The 16533-nt window shown below is 42.4% G+C and overlaps 1 protein-coding gene across 4 annotated transcripts in view; it reads left to right on the top strand.

The window, feature by feature from the left end:
• The window catches only part of clstn1 (calsyntenin 1), a 65443-nt gene that overhangs the window by 43015 nt on the left and 5895 nt on the right, over window positions 1–16533 (top strand). For 2 of the 4 annotated variants that reach the window (XM_014145779.2, XM_014145778.2), the window contains 8 exons: window positions 402–452; window positions 2632–2789; window positions 3449–3597; window positions 4363–4616; window positions 6946–7116; window positions 7328–7473; window positions 7788–7923; window positions 15005–15189. In XM_014145779.2, coding sequence (XP_014001254.1) covers window positions 402–452; window positions 2632–2789; window positions 3449–3597; window positions 4363–4616; window positions 6946–7116; window positions 7328–7473; window positions 7788–7923; window positions 15005–15189 — 1250 coding nt within the window. The remainder of the gene's footprint in view (window positions 1–401; window positions 453–2631; window positions 2790–3448; window positions 3598–4362; window positions 4617–6945; window positions 7117–7327; window positions 7474–7787; window positions 7924–15004; window positions 15190–16533) is intronic. The other 2 variants (XM_014145781.2, XM_014145780.2) reach the window with 1 other exon arrangement.

The raw sequence follows: 16533 nt of genomic DNA, 5'->3' as shown, positions 1-16533 counted from the left end.
TAACAACAAAAATAAATCCCTTATCAGGATGTTTTAAGATGTCATCCTTTAGCTTACATGGCAATGAATGTATCAGCTAAGACACCAGTATTGATCTTTGAGTTTATATTCATAGTTACTAAGGAAAAATGCTAGAATAAGGCTTTCTGTTTGAGAATTCGTTTTTTTTCTGTCCATTTTTTTTCATTGATATACAGTGGTAGTAGTTCTCCTTGTTTTGTTTATGCCTAAAATGTGTACATGTAATTGTTCTGATATACCGTACATACAGTATTAACTCTTTCCCTGCTACCAGGATGATGCACTATGAGTTCATGTGTAACATCAAACCAACCTCTCCTGATTCTCAATCCCTTCCCCCCTGCTTTCTTTCCCTGAACTCTCTCCTGTACTCTCTACAGACAACCCAGGACATGACAAAGACAATGAGACAGTCTCTGAGCCTTCCACAGGTTGCTCAAGTCTTTCCCTTACTCCTTAATATGTGCCATTTGTCCATCTTGTTAATGGCATCATCATCATCATCACCCCCGACTAGAATGTCTTCCACATTCTAGCTGCACGAGGAATGATTCTCTAACTCTACATTTCTAGCATGAGACAGTCTGCGTAAGACTGGATGCAACATATTCCTGGATGGCTTTTTTTGTATCACTTTGATATTTCTATTATTCATAAGCCAATGCAGTATTCTCTCAATTTCGCCTTCAGACGGTGCTCTCTATTACCCGATGCAGTATTTGGAGATGTTTAACGTTTCGGTGCATGACCTTGCGTAAGGAGCTGCGGCTCCAGAGTATCTGATGACAATAATGCTCAGCTTGCGACACAGCGATTCTGCTGCTGGCTGCAGGACAATGTGACCTTGAGAGAGGCGAGGCCAGATTTGCGTTGCAGTGACGCAGCCACAGCAGACCCATCCTCATGCATCAAGTCCCTGCACAATATTCACCTCGAGCTTACGATTTTCACCTCAAGAAATGCACCAGTATATTGAAACGAGTTAACAATAAATCAAGAACCATAACTGATAGGATACATCGCAGCTAGCACTAAATGATCTGAGAACCATATGTTTCTTAGAGCTTGGTGAGAGCATGGTTGTCTTATGGTTATTTTGGACGTACTGCCGACGTTGCATACAAACTTTCTTGGAATGGTGCAGGATAGTTGCTTGGCTTTGGAACATTCTCAGCACATTTAAGGAACTTGACAAAAAAAAAAAAATTACTTTAACAGAACGTTTCCAAAAAGTTCAAACATAGTTACATTTAATTTAAATGTTGGTAATATTCTAGGAACGTTCTCCAACTGGTTTGACCATTAGAACGTTCCTAATGGTTGTATTTAAAGTCATGTTCTCAAATTATTCTGAGAACGTAAAAAAAAATGGTCCATTACAAACTACAAGAAAACCTTTGTAACGTTCAGAGAACGTTCTAAGAATGTTGATTAAAAACATACATTCTGTTCTCTGTGTCAACCAAACACTCTTTATCCTCTCTTGTTAAATGTGTTCAGGTGTGTTGGCTGGGGCTACTAATTGGCCACCCCTGATCTTAATGAGAGCTTCCTTCCTTTGAAATAGGGCCTGTTTGAATAGACTAAAATTAACAGCTTTGTATGAGTTTAAAAAACATGGTATGCTGGTGGCACAGTGGACAAATTGCATGGATGGAGAACAGAAGTTCAAAGGTTCGAATCTCACTGACCGCGCGCAATAAAACAATGTGTTTGCACTAAACAAATTAATTTCCATCTTTGCTTGGAGTTCAGAACAGTTAGCCCAAACTAAGCTAGCAGTGTTATTTAAAAGTCTTATTGAAACATTCAGTGAAAGGTATTGAAAAATAACCTTTACATTTCATGAAAAACATTTTAGAGAATGTTCTGTTATTTAATTACCTTCAAATAACCTATAATTTCCATTCTCATAGTGTTAATTAAACATCCCAGGAAAACTTTCAGGGAATCATAGTAAAACGTTCTCAGAACCCCCCTGCAACCTAAAAAGGAATGTTCCCAGAACAGGCAAAATGTTTACTTCCGTTCTCAGAACGTAAAAAAAAAAATGTCAGTTTTACCGTCGGGAAACTTATGGCTTCATCCCCAGAACCAATGGGAAGGCAAAATCTTACGTTCCCTCAGCTTCCAAGGAACCAAATGTGCTAACTGGGATGTAAGTCACATTTAAGATTTTCCTCACAACCGATTTGTAGCAAAAGTATATTGGAAAAACATAAATTATATTGAAATAACAAGAATCACCATAGCCTGGTGGGATACATATTGGTATGAAAATGTATGTAAGATTATAACATTTGAAGTGAAGACATTGAACCGATTCCATGACAGCATGCCCCCCCCCCCCTCCAATCCATTGTTTTTTCCACCATCAAACTGCAAATTGGTGCATGTTTGGCTGGAGGCCTGTATCAGCTCATCCGTCATCCATTCTCAGGCCTTTTAAGGGCACACATACTAACTTGCATGAGAGCGCCAGTCACGCGGCCTTTGCTGCACATTCAGATGGCATGCTTCAAACCGCTGGCCCAGAAAAGGTCAGTCTGCAGATTTATACGCCTGGCTGACTGTGTGTGTGTTTTCTCCTCCGCTCTTCGCTGGGTCCAGGCGGCAACGCTCGCATGTCCCAGTTTTTCCGGGGGAATCTGGCCGGCCTGATGATCCGTTCGGGAAAGCTGGAGAACAAGAAGGTGATCGACTGCCTGTATACCTGCAAGGAGGGCCTGGATGTGCAGCTGCCTGAGGAGGTGGCCTCAGCCGTCAAGGTGAGAGGTCTAGCTATAGCCTGGGAGGCTGGAGGGGCTCTGGGGTGAAGTTTCCCCTCTGTACAGATCTAGGATCAGCTTTCCTAACCTTAAAGGGATAGTTCACAAAAAAATGTTTTTACACATACCATGTAAGCAGTCTATGTACAAGGTATGACAGCAATCCATGCCTTTAGTTTCCCTGGCAGTGGCTGGCGCTGTTTGGTGAGCTTCACAATCTATTTTTGATACTTTGGATGATTTCGACATGATGCGCGAAAAAGGCTAATATAGTTCCCATGACTTGAATGGGATTTCTGCCACAAATGCTGAAACGTTAGCATTGGTAAACTTCCAGGGAAACGAAACCAAAGCAGTGAACTATCCCTTTAACCGGGCTACAAAGTCCAGTGGATTTGGTGTACCTCTAATATAGTCACATTTATAACAATACAACTTGCTTTAAGTTATGGGACTAAGGGCTAAAAGAGAGTACATTGAACATGAGTACAGCCCTAAGAGGGGCTTCAGTCTTCTAGCAATGACTTTGATATGTGGCTTTTTTCTCCTACTAAAGTGAATGACTGTAAGTTGCTCTGGATAAGAGCGTCTGCTAAATGACTAACATGGAAAATCAACCGTTGGGGCTCACTCTGCCGCCATCACCTCTTCTCTCCCAGGTGGCGTTCAACCCCAACCAGTCGTCGCTGACCGTGGAAGGCGATGACATTGAGGCTTTCGACAAGGTCATGCAGCACATCTCCTACCTGAACTCACGCCAGTTCCCCACCCCCGGCATTCGACACCTCCGCGTCTCCACCACCGTCAAGTGAGTGTCCCGTGCCATCAATAAACACTTTGGCCCCATATACACTTTGGGTCAGTTTCCCAGACACAGATTAAGCCTAGCCCTGGACTAAAACATGTATAGAGATTCTCCATTAAGCATGCTTTTTAGTCCAGGACTAGGCTTGATCTGTGTCCGGGAAACCAGCCCTGAATGATATAATACAGTGTCTGTGCACCAGACTACTTGGTACAATAAGACAGAAATATGGCTACTGAGTTTGGCTGTTTAGCCAGGCTTACCAATATATGCTTTATGATATTATACATTTTGTGTCAGTGAAAGATGATGATATTTAAATGGTAAATCACTGACATTTTTAAAAGGTGCTGCTTTACACTCAAATAAAGATTCAAAAGGTTATTTATTCAAAGGGAATTTAATCAAAAACATCTGAATAGAAAGGTAAAATGGAGGGTAGTGTGTACCTGCATTTTACAAAGTGAATTCAACATGAAAGTTAAAATGGTAAGATAGAGGTGAAAAGAATGAAAGACTGCTTCAAGTGAACTGCAAACTGTTTTAAAGTTTCACAGTATAGCCAATCAAATGGTCCCCTGCCATATTTGCATGCACTTAGAAAGACAGAGGATATTTTTCTTGCATATTGCATGCAAACTAAACAAATGTTTATACTTAAAGATAAAAAAGGCCAAATTGAATGTCATGGCTAATGTACTGCTTATATTAGACTGAAATGGAAATATCAATTGAAATGGACCTAATCTGAAACCGTTGGCTTGCTAGGTGCTTCAATGAGGAGACGTGCATCTTGGTACCGGAAGCGGCGGGATACGTGATGGTGCTGCAGCCCGAGGAGCCCAAGATCAGCCTGAGTGGCATCGACCACTTTGCCCGCGGCGCTGCAGAGTTTGAGAGCCCTGAGGGCGTGACTCTGTTCCCCGAGCTGCGCATCGTCAGCACCATCACCCGCGAGGTTGAGGCTGAAACCGAGCCAGAGGCCACAGAGGCCACAGAGGGGGCGGAGGACGACCCCACAGGTACTAAGACGTACCACCCTACTGTAGATCATACGTCCATACTTTAAATAGGTCCACCTTAATGTAAATCAGGGGTAGGCAACTAGATTCAGCCGTGGGTTTATTTTTGTCGGAGGGAATGGTCAGGGAGGACGTAGAATAATGATAATTTGTACACTGAAATTGACCACAACTACTGTAAGCCCAAAAAGAGAATGTATTTCAAAAGAACAATCATTTCATACCTCGAATACATTGAGACACGATCACGTCTCTTTTTTTATTTGTGTGAATACTTAGTTAGGAACAGATTTCCTCAATTAAACACATTTTTTGCTTAATTCGTTGTTTTTTAAATATTTTTTTACCCAAAAAATGGAATAACTTGGGGGAGCCAAAACATTATTTTTTTTTAAACACTCTGTAGATTGTGTACCACCTTACAGTTAAGGAATGTTTCTAAACCTTTAAGGTTTCTCAACCAGCAAGCTATGGTCCCTCTTCTTTGAAGTATCCCCTTAAATTAAAACCAGCTCTTGAAAACTGACAAACTGTCAGTCAGCCAACCATCTCAGGGACCTGTTTGTATCATCCCAGGGACCATTGGCGGTCTACAGATCAGAGGTTGGCTGTAGATACAGTGCCTTCGGAAAGTATTCAGACCTTGACTTAAAAAAAATAATAAAAATACATTACAGCCTTATTGTAAAATTGATTAAATATAAAGGAGGGAGGCTGAGAGAGATGGAGAAAGAGAATGCAAGAAAGGGAGGGGGAGCGATCCAGAGATTGAAAGAGACAAAGTGCCCTTGTGGAAAAACAAGCCATATGGGAAAACATCCCCGAACAACACACCACATACATTTGGAGGAGCACAGAGTCATCCACAGAAAATACCACAGCCAAGATCATGGTTCAGGGCATTTCATTTGAACTCAAAGTGGTTGTTCTTCCCTACAATTGCAGAGACTGGGCAGATCCGAATTGCTTTCAATCGGAAATATTGGTTCAGGCAGACATGGATGCTCATTTTAGATGCCCTTGTGTCCCTAAGGGCAAATCTGGAGGAGACCCCAATGCACGGGGATTAATTGTACTGGCTGAATTGAATTGGGTTGATATTGGCCAGACCCTGGTATATATCCCAGTGGAAACAAGTAGATAACACAGAGGATTAGGCCACCAGTGGCAAGCTGTGGGAGGGAGGAGGAGGGAGCTGTGGGAGGGAGGAGGAGGGAGCTGTGGGAGGGAGGAGGAGGGAGCTGTGGGAGGGAGGAGGAGGGAGCTGTGGGAGGGAGGAGGAGGGAGCTGTGGGAGGGAGGAGGAGGGAGCTGTGGGAGGGAGGAGGAGGAGGAGGGAGCTGTGGGAGGGAGGAGGAGGAGGAGGGAGCTGTGGGAGGGAGGAGGAGGAGGAGGGAGCTGTGGGAGGGAGGAGGAGGAGGAGGGAGCTGTGGGAGGGAGGAGGGAGCTGTGGGAGGGAGGAGGAGGAGGGAGCTGTAGGAGGGAGGAGGAGGAGGGAGCTGTAGGAGGGAGGAGGAGGAGGGAGCTGTAGGAGGGAGGAAGCTGTGGAAGGGAGGAGGAGGAGGGAGGGGTTGTTTACTACTCAAGCTTTATGGGAGGGGTTATTTGACCAGCTACGACATCTGTTCATCTATTTGGTCTGATAAAGAACAAGTCAGGGAGTGCTAGAGAGAAGAGGGAAAAAAATCGAAACAGAAGAGGGAGAGCGAGAGAGAATGAACTAGAGAGGGAGGCTGAGAGAGATGTGGAAAGGGGAGAAAGAGAATGCAAGAAAGGGAGGGCGAGCGATCTAGAGATTGAGAGAGACAAAGTGCCCTTGTGTAAAACAAGCCATATGGGAAAACAGGGCTTAGAGGTCTACTACCGCTGTTGCCTACCAGCACTGCTGTTCTCATTACCTCTGGTTGATAAACAATGTACTGGACATCATGGGCTGGTTTCCCAGACACAGATTAAGCCTTGTCCTGGACTGAAAAGCTCCATAGTTACCTTTTTATTTTCCTGATATTAAGCAGGTGGTTTCTTTGAAATTACTATTATCCATTGTTACCACATAGTTTCTTAGTAAATACCACCTGTAAAATAAAGCGTAACCACCATCGTCAGTGGAGAATGTCCATTGAAAGTATGTTTTAGTCTAGGACAAGGCTTAATCTGGTTCTGGGTAACAAGCCCCAATAGCTCTGTTAAGAAGCTCACATTTTAACAGTGACAATATTCTCTCAAAATTCAAAGGGCTTTATTGGCATGGAAAGTGTTACCACATACATTTCCACAGCAAATGTACAGATTTTATTTTAAATCAATCTTCTTCCCGCCTCTTTTCTCAGTTCAAGAGACGGTAGTGTCGGAGGAGATCATGCACAACCTGGACACATGTGAGGTGACGGCGCTGGGCGATGAGCTGGACGGAGAGCATGAGACCTTGGAGGTGGACCAGGCCCAGGTCCAGCAGCGCGGCCTGGAGATGACCTCCTCCAACCTGGGTCTCGTCCTGACAGGTTGGTCTAGGATGGCTAGGCTAAGCTAGACTAGGCTGTTTGGCTATGGTAGACTAGGCTAGGCTAGACATTTTTCCCCATAATGCATGAAAAACATATCCTTCATCAACCCTCCTGTCTGCTTTGTGCTAACAATGAGTGCCGGACCTGCCTTTAGCTACATTTTCCCTCCCTAAATCTGTACTTGACAAGCCTCCTCTCCATGTCCCAGGCGTCAACACCATGGCCAACTATGAGCAGGTCCTGCACCTGATTCGCTACAAGAACTGGCACACAGAGGCTCTCTTTGACAGGAAGTTCAAGCTGTTCTGCTCCGAACTCAACGGCCGCTACATTAGCAACGACTTCAAGGTCGAGGTATGACTGAGCGTTTACTGTTTATACCTCACCCATACGGCAACTGCTGTCACTTCTTCAGTATAGAGACTGATGGAAAATAATCCCTAGTCACTGTGTTAGGGATATTAACCCTTTTGTGACAAACAATTATGAACAACAATTGGTGAAGTGAACAAGAATATGTAACAATGTTTAAAAAAAGGAAAGACGTATGGATAAGCTTCAGTAACACTTAACACTTTGACTCTGTGATCTGTCTGTAACTCTGGACTTTTTCTTTGTTTCTCTCTCTCGCTTTCTCTTTTTGTGTGCATGCATATGCCTACCGCCAGGTCAATGTGATCCACACAGCCAACCCCATGGACCATGCTAATAATGCCATGGTGCAGCCCAATTTCATCAACCCAGTGCACCACGCCTCTGTGGACCTGTCTGGACACAACCTGGTCAACGCTCACCAGGCTTCAGGTAAACCACTAATGCTAACCTCACTCATTAGCCTGTCTGTGCAAGTGAGGCGAGTGTGTGAATAAAAATGGTATATATGAAAAGATTAAGTAAAACTTGAACCACTTGTAAAAATACTGAACAACCTTAGTACAACATGTTTGCCTTTTGGTATAATGGTTCTGGGATGACAGTCACAGGGGCCTCAGAGGCCTTGTCAGGGACCCCCTTAACTAAATTGGTGTCATAACCACTGAAAGCCTGTCCCGGCTGAGTTTTAGGCCCAGTTAATTTCTCAGAGGCATAGTTCTGCTATTTTTTATAATTTATGTGTTAACTGAAATATATTGCAGTCTACTAAAGTAATCAGACCTATTCTTACTATAACGAACTGCTTCAGTTTCTATTCAGCTTTAATTTGACATTTAACACATCTCCCACTACCATACGAATATTTTTAGACAGCTGAAGCAAGCACACACATTTTCTTGTTTAGGCATATTTATCTTACCTTAGAAGTGTTTACTTTGCAGGCTGACAAACATCTATTGAGATGCAATGTCAACTTGAAGTATCTACAAAACAAGTTTTGCAGTCACCTAACCAAAAAGAAAGGCTACAGCCAATCATTTTTCCTAAATTGAACAGTTTAGGAAAATTGAACAGCGATTGAACAGTATCCCAGCTACTACAATGGAGAAGTGAGTTCTTCCTTTCGTCAAAAATAATAGATTAAAATAATCGATTCACATGAATCAAATAAATCATAAAAAAATGTAAAACAAAAAAATTATTTAATGTGATGTGGGGCATCCGTTAAACAGTAAATCAAGTTTGTTAGGCATTAGCTTTAGCATAATTAGCCTCTTTGGGCTAGCTGGCCAATATGTATCATAAGCACGCAATCTACACAAGCCTTCTATTTAATCAAAACTGCAAAAGTGGGTGTGCTGTGTCAACAGTCTGTCTCAGTCCACACTGAGGTATACACAGCTTGAATTCAAATAAATATAGATTTATTTTGTATTTATTTAATTAATCCAAACTTCCCTTTTCCCTGTACGTGGTGAATGCGGTTTTGTGGCAACCCGAAGTGGCCTAGACACTGCTTTGGAATGAATAGTAATCCATAGATTTAGAATACCAGAAACACTAAAACTCTGCCTTTTTTATTTCTATGATACACCTATCTTAGATTGGACAATTCAAGACCCCCCATTTCCTCCCACAATACTTGCTGTAGATTCTTTTACTCATCTCTTGTTAAAGTTAATCCCAACCTCGTAATCAAACAGCCAATCTGTTAAATGTTTTGCTCTGGAATAAATAAATAAATCCCTCTTGGTCAGGCCGGGGCGAGCTTTTCCCATAGATTTAAGTAAATTAACCAAAAGTAGGGCACACATGAAATATTTATCGCTTGCCTGGTTTTTAATTTGGGGATTACATTTGAGTGCCGTTGGTCCTTCTGCGACATCTGGACGGCCAGGAATCTGAGCACAACCTTTTCTGTTTTATTTTTTTGAGGGTTGTAATCTCCAGTGCTGAGAGTGCTTAATAAACCATGTAGCCTACATGACAGGGCTATTACATACTTTTGTACTCGTGACCAGATAAGAGTAGAGAAGGTTGGCAGAGGACACTCAAAATCTAAGAGGAGATATACATTGTTATTAGCCAGTTGTCTGACGTAACAATGCTAAAGTCAGGAAGAGTAATCGCACAACCTGACTCCAATGCATCGTAATACTCTACTAAAACCCCATCAAGACTGAGAGATTACACCAGGGCCCTTTATTTATCAGGCATCTCAAAGTTGGAGTGCTGATCTAGGATGTCTATAATAATCGGATTCATGATGATCTTAAAAGGCAAAACTGATCGTAGATCAGCACTTCTACTCTGTGACACTTAGTAAATGGATCCAGGTCCAACGGTCCTCCATTATGATCACACAATGTGACAGCGCAACAAAAGACCAAAGGGGGTTTACACCCACACCCTCGTGTGTGTGTGTGTGTGTGTGTGTGTGTAAAAGTGGCTTTTGATTCTTTACAATGTGTAGATCCTTTTCTTCTTCTTTCAACCTAACAATGATGAAATCCCCATAGAGTTTTTCTATCAGAAAATCTCTTTATTATACAATATAGAATACAGGCATAAACATAATGGTACATTACATTTAGCAGAAACAGAATACCAAGATGCTGAGTTGAATTGTAGTGTACAAACATCAACAACCACATAAAAACAGTTCAACTTCACACTAAATATCTGAGCTCATGTCCAGTTGATGAGGTGGTCCTCATGTTTTATCATAATAATTGATATACTTGGTGAAAGAGACCGAGGCACAGAGAGGGAGCAGGGAAGCCTGCTTTAGTTGCTGCTACTCTTCTAACCGACACTGGGAGACTGGTTGAATTGTCATAGAGATGGACTTGAGGGAATCGCTGCTACTTTTCCAGTTGTACCAGGTAGAAACCTGGCTGTGTCACATACCCCCACATATAGACACCATTTGGGTTGGCAAAATGGCAGGCATTGTATCAAAATCCAACCATCAAGGTTACCACACAACTTGAAGAATGTCCATCTTGGTGAAAGTGGACAACTTTGATCCGCTGTGGTAGGTTAAGGAATCACTGAAGAAAAAATGTGGAAACTGAGTTTAGTAAAATACTATATACATCTTCTCAAGCTGACAGTCCCCGAAATCAGGCACTAGAATTACTTAAAAAAAATATATGTATGTTCACATGACTTATTTTATTGATTTCCCACCGTTTTATAAGTCAGCCATCCAGACCTTTCTAAGACCATGTAAAGGTCCTCTGTTGAATAAACTTGCATTTGCCTCCCTCTGGTGGTCGGCTGCATCATTACACTGATTTATATTGCTTCACTGCAATGTTACGTCAAAGGGGCGGTCCTTAGAAAAACATTTATCCAGCTCGACTTCTTCACAGCACAATATGGCATTGCAATCGCTGATTTTGTCTCGAGCAGCTGGATCTTAATACATTACTTTCATAGCTCTATGATAAGGAATGCGACATACACACTTCCTTAAACCTAAAATAAGTGAAGAAGTAATGTTATGTGGAAGTCACACATTGCATATGCTCAGAATTAGGGATGCACCGATAAGACATTTTTGGCTGATACCGATATCTGATATTTTCCTTGCCAAAAAAAGCAATACCGATATTACATTTTTTGGCGGCCTTTTAAGCATTCTAGTACAGTTAAATAGTTGAAACACACACACTGACCAAAAAGTTATTTTGTTGGCATTTACGTATATCCCCATTACCAGTAAATCATAATCAAAACCTATTTCACTTATTTGCTGTGCTGTTTCGTTGTTCATTTGTTCAGTCGTTTCATTCTCAACCAGGATTTCATCATAAGTGTTAAGGAGTGAAGTTTCAGCTCTGTCTGTCCATGGCCTCTCTTCCTCTGGGCGCACTGTCACTGTGTCCGTTTCCATCTTGTCCAGCTGTGTCTGTAACATTTCACGTAAACCCTGTTTCTTGTCTGCGTCGAAGTAGCGTTCCTTGTACCTAGCATCGAGCATGGTGGCGACACAGTAAAGAGGCTCAGAGAGAATGCCACCGAATCGCTTGTTCACAGACTAGTAGAGTACTTTTCCAAGCATTTTTGTTGAGCAGGAGTTTCAATGCCATGACCGGGTATCCCGTCTGCTGCAGACGCAGTTGAGCTTATTTCTAGAGTCAGTTGTTCAAATGGAGCTAGGAGTGTTCATGTTTCCAAGTGTCAAACATGTTCTCAAATGCCATTGAAAGGGCAGCAGCAGTATGAGAACGAGCACATTTTTGAGCATGCAATACGGCTATCCTCAGTACGAAATCCTTGTCGACCCACTGTGCTGTCAGACTCCTAATGCTCATGAGGTTGACATCGCTGGTCCAAATGTCAGTCGTGAAGCTAATAGCGGTGATGCCCATAGCAAGTAGCTCATGGATGTGAGTTTCAACAATACTGTGTAACTCTTTATTTTAAGAATGTGAAATGTCAGGATAATAGTAGAGTGATTTATTTCAGCTTTTATTTCTTTCATCACATTCCCAGTGGGTCAGAAGTTTACATACACTCAATTAGTATTTGGTAGCATTGCCTTAAAATTGTTTAACTTGGGTCAAACATTTTGGGTAGCCTTCCACAAGCTTCCCACAATAAGTTGGGTGAATTTTGGCCCATTCCTCCTGACAGAGCTGGTGTAACTGAGTCAGGTTTGTAGGCCTCCTTGCTCTCACACATTTTTTTCAGTTCTGCCCACAAATTATCTATAGGATTGAGGTCAGGGCTTTGTGATGGCCACTCCAATACCTTGATTTTGTTGTTCTTAAGCCATTTTGCCACAACTTTGGAAGTATGCTTGGGGTCATTGTCCATTTGGAAGACCCATTTGCGACCAAGCTTTAACTTCCTGACTGATGTCTTGAGATGTTGCCTCAATATATCCACATAATTTTCTATTTTGTGAAGTGCAACAGACCCTCCTGCAGCAAAGCACCCCCACAACATAATGCTGCCACCCCTGTGCTTCACGGTTGGGGTGGTGTTCTTCGGCTTGCAAGCATCCCCCCTTTTTCCTCCAAACATAACGATGGTGATTATGGCCAAACAGTTCTATTTTTCTTTCATCAGACCAGAGGACATTTCTCCAGAAAGTACGATCTTTGTCCCCATATGCAGTTGCAAACCGTAATCTGGCTTTTTTATGGCGGTTTTGGAGGAGTGGTTTCTTCCTTGCTGAGCGGCCTTTCAGGTTATGTCGATATAGGACTTGTTTTACTCTGGATATAGACACTTTTTGTACCTGTTTCCTCCAGCATCTTCACAAGGTCCTTTGCTGTTGTTCTGGGATTGATTTTCACCTTTCGCACCAAAGTACGTTCATCTCTAGGAGACAGAATGCGTCTCCTTCCTGAGCGGTATGTCGGCTGCGTAGTCCCATAGTGTTTATACTTGCGTACTATTGTTTGTACAGATGAACGTGGTACCTTCTGGCGTTTGGAAATTGCTCCCAAGGATGAACCAGACTTGTGGAGGTCTACAATTTTTTGCTGAGGTCTTAGCTGATTTCTTTTGATTTTCCCATGATGTCAAGCAAAGAGGCACTGAGTTTGAAGGTAGGCCTTGAAATACATCCACAGGTACACCGCCAATTGACTCAAATGATGTAAATTAGCCTATCAGAAGCTTCTAAAGCCATGCGATCATTTTCTGGAATTTTCCAAGCTGTTTAAAGGCACAGTCAACTTTGTGTATGTAAACTTCTGACCCACTGGAATTGTGATACAGTGACTTATAAGTGAAATAATCTGTCTGTAAAGAATTGTTGAAAAAAGTACTTCTGTCATGCACAAAGTAGATGTCCTAACCGACTTGCCAAAACTATAGTTTGTTAACAATAAATTTGTGGAGTGGTTGAAAAACGAGTTTTAATGACTCCAACGTCAGTGTATGTAAACTTCCAACTTCAACTGTATGTTTGGTAAAGTAATAAAGAAGGTGAATATATGTTCCCAAAACAGATTACACCTATACTGAACAAAAACATAAACGCAACATGTAAAGTGTTGGTCTCATGTTTCATGAGCTGAAATAAAAGATCCCAGAAATGTTAGATATGCACAAAAAGCTTATTTCTCAATTTTGTGCACAAATTTGTTTACATCCCTGTTAGTGAGCATTTCTTCTTTGCTAAGATAATCCATCAACCTGACAGCTGTGGCATATCAAGAAACTGATTAAACAGCATGATCATTACACAGGTGCACGTTGTGCTGGGGACTAAAATAGGCCATTCTAAAATGTGCAGTTTTGTCACACGACACAATGCCACAGATATCTAAAGTTTTGAAGGAGCGTGCAATGGGCATGCTGACTGCAGAAATGTCCACCAGAGCTGTTGCCAGAGAATTGAATGTTAATTTCTCTACCAAAAGCCGCCAACAACGTCGTTTTAGAGAATTTGGCAGTTCGTCCAACCGGCCACACGACCGCAGACTACGTGTAACCACACCAGCCCAGGATCTCCACCTGCGGGATCGCCTCAGACCAGACATCCGGACAGCTAATGAACCTGAGGAGTATTTCTGTCTATCATTTTTTTAATTTTTTGTTGTTGTTGAGAATAAGTCATTCTGATTGGATGGGCCTGGCTCCCCAATAGGTGGGCCTATGGATGCGCCCCTGCCCAGTCATGTGAAATCCATAGATTAGGGCCTAATGAATTTATTTCAATAATTTATTTCCTTATATGAACTGTAACTCGGTAAAATTGTTGCGTTTTATATTTTTGTTCAGTGTAGTCTGATGCAGTTTTAGTAAGCAAATGAAATGTGACCTGTGGAACGTGTGGGGGGGGGGGGGGGATCTAACTTTCCAAAAACAACCATCCCATTAAACCCAACAGCTCTCGCCAACTCTTCTATCCATGCACCATAAATCAAATCAATATTTATTTAACCTTAATTTAACTTGGCAAGTCAGTTAAGAACAAATTCTTATTTACAATGACGGCCTACCCTGGCCAAACCCTAACCCGGACGACGCTGGGCCAATTGTGTGCTGCACTATGGGACTCCCAATCACGGCCGGTTGTGATACAGCCTGCTTATTTAAAGTGAATTTAAATTCACAACACTCTTCACAGTAAAAGAGAGAGAGCGTAAACAAGCAGGAAGAATAAAATGGATAAATATGGGAACATAAAACAAACAACAACAATATAAAGACATTGATTAAAAGACAGAGCTAAATAACAGTAAAGTAATTGATTAAAAGACAGAGCTAAATAACAGTAAAGTAATTGATTAAAGGACAGGCTAAAAAGGTGGGGTGTCAAATGTGATTTTAAAACCTCGACTGTGCGTTTTTTGTTAAATCAGGTGATAAATGAGTTGAAAAGGAAACTAGAGTAGGACTTTAAGTCTTACCCAGCCCTAGAAGTGAATATAGTGTGTGTTTGTGTGTGTGCGGGCATACGTGCGTGTGTGTGTGTGTGTGTGTGTGTGAGCTTGCATGCGTACATTTGTCCTAATACACACTCTGTGTGTGTTGTCCCCAGTGGTCCCCAGTGCCGCCACCATCGTCATTGTGGTGTGTGTCAGCTTCCTGGTGTTCATGATCATCCTGGGCGTGTTCCGGATCCGGTCAGCCCACCAGCGCACCATGAGGGACACAGAGGGCGGCAAGGAGAATGAGATGGACTGGGATGACTCGGCCCTCACCATCACAGTCAACCCCATGGAGGTAATATCATATCAATTAAATCATTTAGCAGACACTTTTTATCCAATAGAAGTACAAAAAATGATATAGTAGTGTGTGCATTTTTTATCCAAAGCAACATGCAGTTGTGCGCTGGAATCGAACCCACGATCCTGACGTTGCATGCACAATGCTCTACCAACTGAGACACACAAGACCAACAGAGATGGAGCAACAGATCATTCAAAAACAACTAGACCTCACGGGCACACTGTAATGCTCCAAAAAGGTTTCCTTCTGGTCAAAGCCTTGCACTGAAATGGCAAATCCGCAGTTGAAACAATAACAAAGTGGGCACCTCGTCTTTGTTTTGGTAAAAAGCTGAGGGATGGGCCTGGAGAAATGTTACCACTCTCAAATGCATAGACAGAGCAATGGATGCAAGGACTGACAATACTTGGTCTCAATCGTATCATTTTAACTACACTGAACAAAAATATAAAAGCAACATGTAAAGTAAAAAAATAAGAAAATCCCAGAAATGTTCCAAATGCACAAAAAGCTTATTTCTCTCAACTTTTTGGCCCAAATTTGTTTACATCCTTGTTAGTGAGCATTTCTCCTTTGCCAAGATAATCCATCCAACCTAAAAGGTGTGGCATATTAAGAAGCTGATTAAGCTGCATGATCATTACACAGGTGCACCTTGTGCTGCAAAATGTGCAGTTTTGTCACACAACACAAAGCCACAGATGTCTCAGGTTTTGAGGGAGAGTGCAATTGGCATGCTGACTGCAGGAATGTCCACCAGAGCTGTAGCTAGAGAATTTAATGTTAATTTCTCTACCACACGGCACCTCCAATGTTGTTTTAGAGAATTTGGCAGTACGTCCAACCGGTCCCACAAACGCAGACCGCGTGTATGGCGTTGTGTGGGCGAGCTGTTTGCTGATGTCAACGTTGTGAACAGAGTGCCCCATGGTAGCGGTGGGGTTATGGTATGGGCAGGCATAAGCTACGGACAATGAACGCAATTGCATTTTATTGATGGCAATTTGAATGCGCAGAGATACCGTGATGAGATCCTGAGGCCCATTGTCGTGCCATTCATCTGCTGCCATTACCTCATGTTTCAAGGATCCGTACACAATTCCTGGAAGATGAAAATGTCCCAGTTCTTCCATGGCCTGCATACTCACCAGACATGTCACCCATTGAGCCTGTTTGGGATGCTCTGGATCGATGTGTACGACAGCATGTTCCAGTTCCCGCCAATATCTAGCAACTTCGCACAGCCATTGAAGAGGAGTGGGACAACATTCCACAGGCCACAATCAGCAGCCTGATCAACTCTGTGCGAAGGAGATGTGTCGCGCTGCATGACGT

Source organism: Salmo salar, chromosome ssa15 (assembly GCF_905237065.1).
Source record: "Salmo salar chromosome ssa15, Ssal_v3.1, whole genome shotgun sequence".
Lineage (NCBI taxonomy): Eukaryota > Metazoa > Chordata > Actinopteri > Salmoniformes > Salmonidae > Salmo > Salmo salar.
Note: the sequence above shows the minus strand (reverse complement) of the source record. Positions and strands in the feature narration are given on the sequence as shown.